General features: G+C 36.7%; 1 protein-coding gene across 8 annotated transcripts in view; it reads left to right on the forward strand.

The window, feature by feature from the left end:
• Positions 1–11,713, forward strand: part of Phf14 (PHD finger protein 14) — a 175,115-nt gene that overhangs the window by 48,185 nt on the left and 115,217 nt on the right. For all 8 annotated transcript variants that reach the window (XM_029478629.1, XM_021165026.2, XM_029478628.1 and 5 more), the window contains 3 exons: positions 1,196–1,355; positions 8,945–9,056; positions 10,042–10,179. In XM_029478629.1, coding sequence (XP_029334489.1) covers positions 1,196–1,355; positions 8,945–9,056; positions 10,042–10,179 — 410 coding nt within the window. The remainder of the gene's footprint in view (positions 1–1,195; positions 1,356–8,944; positions 9,057–10,041; positions 10,180–11,713) is intronic.

The raw sequence follows: 11,713 nt of genomic DNA on the forward strand, positions 1-11,713 counted from the left end.
ACAGAGGAGAACAGCCTGGTAATGAAATTCAGAATCCATTCCCATGGATATTTGTAGGTGTTTTAAAATTCTGCAGATGTTTGCTGAGTGGCGCATACATTTTTTTAGAACAGAATTGAAACTGAGCTAAACATGTGAACTGCTGTGATTTGTCCTGATTTTACAGACCAGGTTAATAAATTTGACAGCCTCTTGGGGCCTTCCTTATCTTGGTAATTGTCTACTTTGAATACAGATTTCATCTGCCTTGAAATAATTTGCTTTAAAGGAACATTATATTGTAAATGAAGTAGATTTCCCTTCTTGATTTCTTATTGAGAAAATAGATTGATTGACTGACTACTTTTATTATGTATTTTTTAAATTAATTAATTTTTTTTATACTCCAGACTTTATTCCCCACATCCCATCCACCCTCAGACTGTCCACATTCATACCTCCTCCCCACCCCCCTTCTCCATGTGGATGTCCCTAACACCCACCCCCACTCTACCTGACCTCTAAACTCCCTGGGGCCTTTAGTCTCTTGTGTTCATCTGTGATTGAACACAGACCCCGCAGTCCTCTACTGTTTGTGTTGGGGCCCTCATATCAGCTGGTGCATGCTGCCTGTTTGGTGGTCCAGTGTTTGAGAGATCTTGGGGGTCCAGATTAATTGAGGCTGCTGGTCCTCCTAGAGGGTCAGTCTCCTCCTCAGCTTCTAAGTACATTTTCGTTATTGCTCTTTTATAGGTAACAGTAACTGTACCAATGAGAAAATTATAAATTCTTTAAATTTATGATTTTGTATTACAAAATTGTACTTACTCATAAGCAATGAAGATGGTGGTTACTAAAATTTAATGCTAAAGAAATTAGTACATTTTGATTTCTTGGCTTGTGTGCTAAATTAGTCCCTTTAAAACCATTTCTTTGGCATTCTCTTATATGACTTTGAGTATATTGAAATGTGCTATTATAGTACTCTTGAATTGCATAGGGCTAACAATTTTTGTTTTTAATGGACTATATAAGTCATAGCTATAAGGTGAAAAAGAGTTTTTGAAAAATTACTTTCCTATTTTTATATCAGTTATACAAACCATTGAATATTTTCAGAATTTTTCTGTACTTTTCTGTTTCTTTGTTGGTTTTACAAAAGAGAGTTTAAAAAATAAACCGTGTTAAGTCATAACTGTTTCTTTTCCTTTTCTAGGTTGTTATGGAGTCGATGGGGAGAGTGACTCTATTATGAGTTCGGCTTCTGAAAACTCCACTGAGCCTTGGTTTTGTGATGCCTGTAAATGTGGTGTATCTCCTAGCTGTGAACTATGTCCTAATCAGGATGGGATTTTCAAGGAGACAGATGCTGGAAGGTTGATGTCTTCATTATGTTGTGTCCATATGCCTGCTTCATGACTTGCCTGCTTTGGAATTCCTTTTTCTTCCATTTGTGACTTTTGAGTCACACACATTCTTCCCATCTTCTTGGCATAGAGGAGTGACTTGGCCATGTAGATGGGTGAGGGGAAGAAGCAAGACCATCTCCCAATTTTGTACCAAGAGGGTCCCAGAAACCTTTTCTGCTTTATTTGCCAGTCTTTGGATCTTAAAAGTAGGTGGCTGACACAGCTTTCAGGGAGAGCTGCAGCTCTGCTTTAAAGCCTGTTACACATGCGGTAGGTCTTTATTGAGAAGGTAGTAAAAATTCATCTCAGGGTTGGGTCAGGGTGGTGAGGTACTAAGAACTGAGCACGTGGCTCTTCTATAGTAATGTATCCTGTCTGTCCTATGGAGAAACTCTTTTCTTCTACTGTCCTCCATAACTTTGATTACAGTGCCCTGCTATAGTGATAACAGAATCACACTTACTGTAAATGACAAGTGCTGAGGGCATTCTTTCACACAGATGAAAGAATGATGAAAGATGAATTTATGTATTTTTAAATTATTATTTGAAAATAAGTATATGTATTTATGTCTGTGTGGGTATGAGCACATGAATGTAGGTGTCTGCAGAGTTCAGAGGAGGGTTTCAGATTCTCTGGGGCTGTAGTTATGAGCATCTGTGAGCTGCCTGGTATGGGTGCATGGGTCTTTAGCAAGAGCAGTAAGAGCAGTGTGTGCTTAACCGTAGGGCCATTTCTCTATCATCTAGAATGTTTCAGTTAAGATTGCTTAATATTTTACTGAGCATGATGGTGGACTCTTTTAATCCTAGTACAGAGGCAGGAAGATCTCTGTGAGTTCAAGACCAGCCTGGTCCACACAGCAAGAACCAAGACAGTTGGGGCGGTTACATAGAGAAACTCTGTCTCGCAAAAACCAAAGGACAAAGCAGAATGCTTACTCTTTTAATAATAGCCACAAGAACTACCAAACAACATAGTTTTCACCATCGTCTTATTACTGAAAACAGAACATAGCCCCAAATAAAATCTAGACTTCAGTGTCGTACATTTACTTTAGTAAAATTAAGAAAAGCATGCTTCTCATTTTATTTCACTTAGTAGTCGATCCTTGAGAAGTGTAGTCTCAGGAGATTGCTAGGACAGCAAAGAGTCGACAGCGAGACTTCAGAAACTTGTGCTGAGGTTCCAGATCTCTTGTCACCTAAGAAAATCAGTGAAGTAAAAAATAGTAAGTACTTTGATATAGAAACGAGAACTTGATCATATTTGATCAGTGGCATTTTTGGACTATGGCCTACAACTGTGGGTTTAGTAACATTAATAGTTTGTGCTTTCAAAATGTTTTGCCCATGCTTATATTTTTTGTTTGTTTTATTTTTTTGTTTTTCTCCTGTTATGACTTTAGGTAGATTTCATAACCTCATGATTATACCTTAGTTTGGTAGTGCTGTCATGTACAACAGTTCCTGGTTTCACTCTCAGTGCTGCTATAAAGAGTGCTTTCTTCTGAGCGGTGTTGTTCTACTTACTTAAGGTAGCCATTCATGTAGACAGGCTAGTTGGTAACTTTTTTTTATTGATTTTTATTAGATATTTTCTTTATTTACATTTCAAATGTGATCCCCTGTCCTAGTTTCCCCACTGAAAATCCCCTATCCCCTCTTGCCTCTCCAGCTCCCCAACCCACCCACTCCAGCTTCCAGGCCCTGTCATTCCCTTATACTGGGGCATAGGACTTTCACAGGACCAAGGTCCTCTCCTCCCATTGATGACCTACTAGGCCATCCTCTGCTACATATGCAGCTAGAGCCATGAATCCCACTATGTGTTTTCTTTGATTGGTGGTTTAGTCCCAGGGAGCTCTGGGGGTACTGATTAGTTCATATTATGGTTCCTCCTATGGGGCTGCAAACCCCTACAACTCCTTGATACTTTCCCTATCCCCTTCATTGGGGATCCTGTGCTCTGTCCAGTGGATGGCTATGAACATCCACTTCTCTATTTGTCAGGTACTGGCAGAGCCTCTCAGGAAACAGCTTTATCAGGCTCCTGTCAGCAAGCTCTTGTTGGCATCCACAATAGTGTCTGGGTTTGCTGACTATATATTGGAAGAATCTCCAGGTGGGGCAGTCTCTGGATGGTCTTTCCTTCAGTTTCTGCTCCACACTTTGTCTCTGTAACTCTTTCCATGGGTATTTTGTTCCCTCTTCTAAGAAGATTCAAAGTATCCACACTTTGGTCTTCCTTCTTCTTTTGTTTCATGTGTTTTGCAAATTGTGTCTTGGGTATTCTGAGCTTCTGGGCTAATATCCACTTACCAGTGAGTGCATATCATGTTTGTTTGTTTTTTGTTTGTTTGTTTGTTTGTTTTTTGTTTTGTTTTGTTTTTTGTGACTGGGTTACCTCACTCAGGATAATATCCTCTGGATCCATCCATTTGTCTAAGAATTTCATAAATTCATTGTTTTTAATAGCTGTGTAGTACTCCATTGTATAAATTTACCAGATTTTATGTATCCACTCCTCTGTTGAGGGACATCTGGGTTCTTTTCAGCTTCTGGCTATTATAAATAAGACTGCTATGAACATAGTGGAGCATGTGTTCTTATTACATGTTGGAGCATCTTCTGGGTATATGCCCAGGAGTGGTATTGCTGGATCTTCTGGTAGTACTATGTTCAATTTTCTGAGGAACTGCCAGATTGATTTCCAAAGTGGTTGTATCAGCTTGCAACCCCACCAGCAATGGAAGAGTGTTCCTCTTTCACCACATCTTCCACAGCATCTGCTGTTACCTGAATTTTTGATCTTAGCCATTCTGACTGGAGTGAGGTGGAATCTCAGGGTTGTTTTGATTTGCATTTCCCTGATGATTAAGGATGTTGAACATTTTTTAGCTGCTTCTCAGCCATTCGGTATTCATCAGTTGAGAATTCATTGTTTAGCTCTATGCCCATTTTTTAATAGGGTTATTTGGTTTTCTGGAATCCAGCTTCTTGAGTTCTTTATATATATTGGATATTAGTCCCCTATCTGATTTAGGATTGGTAAAGATTTTTTCCCAGTTTGTTGGTTGCCGTTTTGTCTTATTGACAGTGCCCTTTGTTTTACAGAATCTTTGCAATTTTATGAGGTCCCATTTTCTGATTCTTGATCTTATATCACAAGCCATTTGTGTTCTGTTCAAGAATTTTTCCCTTGTTCCCTTATGTTCGGGGCTCTTCCCCATTTTCTCCTCCATAAGTCTCAGTGTCTCTGGTTTTATGTCGAGTTCCTTGATCCACTTAGACTGAGCTTTGTACAGTTCACATTTTTCTACATGCTAACCACCAGTTGAGTCAGCACCTTTTGTTGAAAGTGCTTTTTTCCATGGATGGTTTTAGCTCCTTTGTCAAAGATCAAGTGCCCATAGGAGTGTGGGTTTTTTTCTGGGTCTTCAATTCTATTCCATTGATCTACCTGTCTGTTGCTGTACCAGTACCATGCAGCTTTTATCACAATTGCTCTGTAGTAAAGCTTGAGGTTAGGCATGGTGATTCCACCAGAGGTTCTTTTATTGTTGAGAATAGTATTTTCTATCCTAGGTTTTCTGTTATTCCAGATGAATTTTCATTGGTGTAGAATTGAGTTGGAATTTTGATGGGGATTGCATTGAATCTGTAGATTGCTTTCAGCAGGATAGCCATTTTGACTATATTAATCCTGCCAATCCATGAGCATGGGAGATCTTTCAATCTTCTGATCTTCTTCAGTTTCTTTCTTCAGAGACTTGAAGTTCTTATCATACAGCTCTTTCACTTCCTTAGTTAGAGTCACACCAAGGAATTTCATATTATTTGTGACTATTTTGAAGGATGTTGTTTCCCTAATTTCTTTCTCAGCCTATTTATCCTTTGTGTAGAGAAAAGCCATTGATTTGTTTTGAGTTCATTTTATATCCAGCTACTGCACTGAAGCTGTTTATCAGGTTTAGGAGTTCTCTCGTGGAATTTTGGGGGTCACTTACATATACTATCATATCATCTGCAAATAGTGATATTTTGACTTCTGCCTTTCCAATTTTTATCCTCTTGACCTCTTTTGTTGTCGAATTACTCTGGCTAGGACTTCAAGTACTATATTGAATAGGTAGGGAGAGAGAGAGTGGGCAACCTTGTCTAGTCTCTGATTTTAGTGGGATTGCTTCAAGTTTTTCTCCATTTAGTTTGATGTGGGTTACTGGTTTGCTATATATTGCTTTCATTATGTTTAGGTATGGGCCTTGAATTCCTGATCTTTCCAAGACTTTTATCATGAACGGGTGTTGGATTTTGTTAAATGCCTTCTCAGTATTTAATGAAATGATCATGTGGTTTTCATTTGGTGACTTTCAATTTCGAATATTGAAACTATGAGAACTCCATCTTTGTGAAGTAAGGCCATTGTGAAAAACAAAACAGAAGCCCAGCTTCCTTGGAGGAAGATAATTCATTTTACTTGGTTTCCTATTAATTTTAAAGTTCTATTGACAGACTGTCTTTGGTGTTATTATGCTCTGAAAAGTAATTTGTAATGTGTTCTAAAAAAAGACAAAAGAAATCTCTTTAAGCATTGAGATTTAATAGGAAATATGTATATTAGCTACTCTTCATAATACAGATACCTTTTCATGGGCCATCTAGAAAAATTTTGTAATAGACTGTCTAAATACTTGTTCATGTCCATTGTCCTATGTAGGCTAGAGTAGAAATTATGGGCATTCATGTCTTTTGCTTCATTGTAATACCAGCTTGATTTAAGATCAAGAGAGAGAAAAAGCTATAAAACTTGGACAGTTCCTTTTGTATTTTGTTCTTCATTCATGAATCCAAGGAAAAGGATGAGTAGTGTATAGACTGGCTGAAAACATTTTGAAACTGATTTATCACATGAGTTTAACTAGACAGTCCTCTATTGTTGTGAGTTACTATTTCTACATGCAAAGTGATTTCATGTGTGGAAATTGCTGTGCATGAAATAAAAACTAAATGTTTACTTCACTTCCTAAATGACTTTTTTTTAACAAAGTAAAGCAAGGCATATACCTTAAAGAGAGACTGAATGACCATCCTGGAAACAAGAAGAGCCTGAGTTGTCCTCCTTTTATCACTGTTGTAGGCTATTCTTTTGTGTATTTCCAGTGCAATATGGCTATGATTCATGGGTCTTCTTTCTACTTAATAACCATTATGACACACTGGATCGTGGTTCTCAACCTTCCAAATGCTGCCACTCTTTAATACAATTCCTCACGTTGTGGGGACCCCTAGCCATAAAAATTATTTTCATGGCTACTTTATAACTTTAGTTTTGCTAACTGCTAAGCTGGAGTGTAAATTTCTATGTTTTCTAATGACCGTAGGTGATTCCTGTAAAGGGGCTGTTTGATCTCAGAGGGGTCATAACCTACCAGCTGAGAGCCACTGCAGTAGAAGGATGGGAACATTAGATTCCTTAAAGGTCACCACTTTCCTCTTCTAGACTTGCTGTATTTGAAATATCCAGTCCTTTGAAAGCATTTCTTGATTTGCAAATGAGAAGAACAATTTGTCATCCGTAGGAAACATTCAGACCCTTTAATTTTTCTTGTAGCAAATGTTACTTGAGCAAAGACAGAACACTAAACCTGCTTTAAGTATTTCACATTCACCTGCATCTAAGTTCCAGATAATCTGTAATGTTCTTTACCTACGAGACCCTTAACCATGGTTCTGAGTTGAAGGAATAGAAATAACATACTGCAGATAATTTTAAAATATATTTTACGAATGAGGAAAAGGTACTACACAGAAAAAGTACTTTAAAATTATTCTATTAATTTAGAATCCATTGTCACATAAGAGTTTTTCAAGAATATATTACTACTTGGTTGTTGCCTGATTATCAACAATATATGAATTTAATCGAGTGCATTGATAGTTTCCATTCTAGAATGACAGTCTGCTGCTGTCTTTTGATGGGTTTGTGATACTTGTTTTCTGCTCCTTTTCCCAACCAACATCTGTCATCATAGCTCCAAGCAAAATATATGGTAAAGTAACAAGGAAGATTTTCTTGCTGTTTTGATTTCCCAATTTAATTAATAAGTTCTAAAATATGTGAACAAAAAGTGCTCAAAGGAACAAAATTGTGTTAGCAATAATTTTCAGTGACTTTGACACATATTTTAATAAGGACTTAAATTGGTGTCCTCATAAATAACTGAGGAAAATTATACATTTGTGTGCCAGTCACACAGAAATGGCAGTTGAGATCTTCGCTGCACATGCTAGGAAGGTCAGTACAAAGCAAGCAGCCAGCTGTTGGCTTATCAAAGGTAAACTCCTGTAGAGAAAGGCAGCATTTAAGACATCAGTGCATGAAGAGAAGACGCTGCACAGATTACATTGAGAAAGCTGCTGCTGGTCGAGATGCTATCTTTATACTGAACTCCACAGGAAGCATATGGGAGGTTAGATTAAAAAGTTCTATCACGAAAATTTCAGAACCGTGGGTTTTTTTGTACAACAAAAATGATAAAAACTTTAAACCTTTTCTGAATACTTCTATAGAATGATTAAGTCTTAGTCTTTTAAAACTTGGTACATCACAAAACCAGAACCTTTTAAACTAGGATAAAGCAAAAGTTGTCAGTATAGTCCCAAGTTTCATAGAGATTTGGCATCTCATTTTTATCCTTTTTCTTATATAAGTGATACAAATCTGGTATTTACATTCCACATAGCTATTCAACATTTTCTTTGTCTGCAAGCAAACAGATATGTAATAAATAGCTCAGTGTTAAAAGAAATTAAAACCAACTAATATTTTTTCAGTATGCTTAGAGTGAACATTTTTAAAGTGTTATGGCCTTGTGCAGACTTTACACAATGTAGTTGTATGTGGGTTTGTAAATTTTAGTTCATAGGCTACATAGGGAATAGAGGCTCTCAATGAAAACATGACATCTTTGAATTATTATAACTTTGTACCTTTTCTCAGCCACCAACAAAAGTTAAACTTTCTACCAAAACTGTTTTAAAATATACGCTTAGGGATATCCAACAGCCTTGGGGGGAAAGTAGCAGTAAAGAACAATTAACCTAATTACTGCAGAATAACTTCATAGTTCTTAAATTAGAATCCTTAATTCTAAAAGTACTCACAGTAATGAATGTGCATATCTTTCCTTGAATGTGAAAGTGATGTTTTGTTACCCTTGAATAGAAGTCTTATGCAAATATTTAAGAATAACAGATAAGACCAAAGTGCAGTGAATCTTAAGTGAAAAGCAATTATGGTTCTGAATCTACATTTTGACTAGGCTTCTTGAAAAGTAATGCTCACTGCAGTCATGCTTTCTGTGATTAATTATCTGCTATCATTCTCTAGCTATGCTGGATTTTTTAGTTAGGAGTCTTGAGGATTTTTTAAAAAACATCTAATCATAGAATGCTTTCAGAACTATTTTAAGGTGGAACATATTTTATGTTTGGATTTTATGTTAGAATTTCAGGAATGCATTTGATAGCAGAATTATGTCTCTTCTCTTATAGATGGGTCCACATCGTTTGTGCCCTATATGTTCCTGGAGTAGCTTTTGGAGATATTGATAAATTACGACCAGTAACACTAACAGAAATGAACTATTCTAAATATGGTGCCAAGGTAAGGTGAACTTTATGATGAACTACAATTCAGGGATTTTTTTGTTTGTTTGTTGTTTACATAGACTTTTAAGCTTATGATACTACAGAAGTCTTGATTAGTAAGCATGCTCTTTGAGGAGCTCTTAGCACGAGGCCATTTATTATTGTGTTATTAATTTGTTGTGTTTTGCTTTTGTGTTTTTGAGGTAATGTCTCACTGTAGCTCAGGTCAGCCTCAGGCATGAGGTGGTCAGCTTGCCTCTTCCTCAGTTCAGAGATTATAGAAAGGGGTCGCCATGCTTGATTTGATTCATATAGTGATAGTTGTTTCTCCAGAGGCTAACTTATTCATTAGTCTAATTTCATATAACCTATGCTGTAGAAAGGAATATTAGTTGATACTGTTTCTCTTCTCTAGGACCCAGAGAAAACCTTGTTATACTCAGTTGGATCAAATGAAATCTTACAACTTTCATTTTAAAATGGATTTTATTAAGATTAAGAAAAAGAATATAATATCCACTCTTTATTTTGAGCAAATGTGTCAGTCCATTACCACTTCAACATTTTTCCATTTTTTATTAGATATTTATTTACTTTACATTTCAAATGCTATCCCGAAAGTCCCCTATACCCTCTCCCCTTAACTTTTTTAATGTAACAAGAAAAATGATCACATTTCAACATAGTAAAATGATTAAATACATATATATATATATTTACATATATATATTTATATATATGTATATATAGTATTTAGAAGACTAAGTGCCTAGCTCCTAAGTCCTCATATAGTATTATTTGTTATTATTGCTGGTATATCAGTTTAATTTAGATTGATTAGAACTATTTTTATTGTAAAGCCTGGCTTACTTGCAGTTATTTGCATTTATGCTGTGTGTTAAAATGCTTGAGCATTTTAAATATTTTTTGGATTCTTTATGAAAGGATAATATTGTTTCAGAAATACTTTTGCTATGAGAGATTTCCTGTGACTTTTGCAGGAGTGTAGCTTTTGTGAAGATCCTCGCTTTGCTAGAACTGGAGTCTGCATTAGCTGTGATGCAGGCATGTGTAGAGCCTATTTCCATGTCACCTGTGCCCAAAAGGAAGGCCTGCTATCAGAGGCGGCAGCAGAAGAGGTACGTTTGTTTCCTCACTAACCACTGGGTGCTGCTAACTGTGTTCAGAAGGCTTCTCATGTCTGCTGTGTCCTGTACCAGTCATAAAGCATGAGGGAAAGTTCTCACCAGACCACTGATTTATACTTTTGAATAGTAATGCCTGAATCTGGTCAGTCTTTAGACTAGTTATAGAACACTGGAAAGCATATCAAAAGTGTTCTAGTGAGTTCTGACAGATAAACCATACTGCAAGGTGTCTTGAAGTGTTCATATTTGGTGTATTTTATAGGAAGAATTAAACTTTCTTAAGGCAATATTGTAGTCTTTGGGTTTAGTTTTAGCTCCATACCATTTTTTTCCAGGCTTACTAACTTTAGATTAAGTAATTATTTGATTACAAAGTGTATTTTTGGAACTCCTTAAAAATTTAAATTATTTCTAGGACCCACTGTTTCAAATAATTTTTATACCAATATAAAATATGCATTTCTAAGTTCTAATCTTTGGAAGTTTCTAGAGATTACATACAGCATAAGAGTGTAACCTTAACTATGTTAATAGTTTTGATGATCCTTGTTTTATGTTTTTTTAAATATGAGATCATTTATTTTTACTTTTATGTGTTTTTTATTAGATATTTTCTTTGTATACATTTCAAATTTTAATGCTATCCCGAAAGTTCCCTATATCCTCCCCGCACACTGCTCCCCTACCCACCCACTCCTGCTTCTTGACCCTGGCATTCCCCTGTACTGGAGCATATAAAGTTTGTAATACCAAGGGGGCTCTCTTCCCAGTGATAGCTGACTAGGCCATCTTCTGCTACATATGTAGCTAGAGACAGGAACTCTAGAGGTACTGGTTAGTCCATATTGTTATTCTACCTATAGGTTTGCAGACCCCTTCAGCTCCTTGGGTGCTTTCTCTAGCTTCTCCATTGGGGCCCCTGTGTTCTATCTTATAGATGACTGTGAGCATCCACTTTTGTATTTGCCAGGCACTGGCATAGCTTCATACGGAACAGCTATACCAGGGTCCCTTCATCAAAATCTTGCTGGCATATGCAATAGTGTCTGGGTTTGGTGGCTGATTATGAGATGGATGCCCGGGTGAGGTAGTTTCTGGATAGTCCTTCATTTCCTCTTAGCTCCATACTTTGTCTCTGTAACTCCTTTCATGGTTATTTTGTTTCCTATTCTAAGGAGGAACAAAGGATCTACCCATTGGTCTTCCTTCTTCTTGATTTTCTTGTGTTTTGCAAATTGTATCTTGGGTGTTCTATGTCTCTGGGCTGTCAGTGAGTGCATATCTCCTGACTTTTGTGATTGGGTTACCACACTAAGGATGATATCCTCCAGATACATCCATTTGTCCAAGAATTTCATAAATTCATTGTTTTAAATTGCTGACTAGTACTCCATTGTGTAAATGTACCACATTTTCTGTATCCATTCTTCTGTTGAGGGACATCTGGATTCTTTCCAGCTTCTGGCTATTATAAATAAGGCTGCTATGAACTAGTTGAGCATGTGTTCTTATTACCAGTTGGAAC

The sequence above is a fragment of the Mus caroli genome, chromosome 6 (genome assembly GCF_900094665.2).
Source record: "Mus caroli chromosome 6, CAROLI_EIJ_v1.1, whole genome shotgun sequence".
In the NCBI taxonomy this organism is placed as follows: domain Eukaryota; kingdom Metazoa; phylum Chordata; class Mammalia; order Rodentia; family Muridae; genus Mus; species Mus caroli.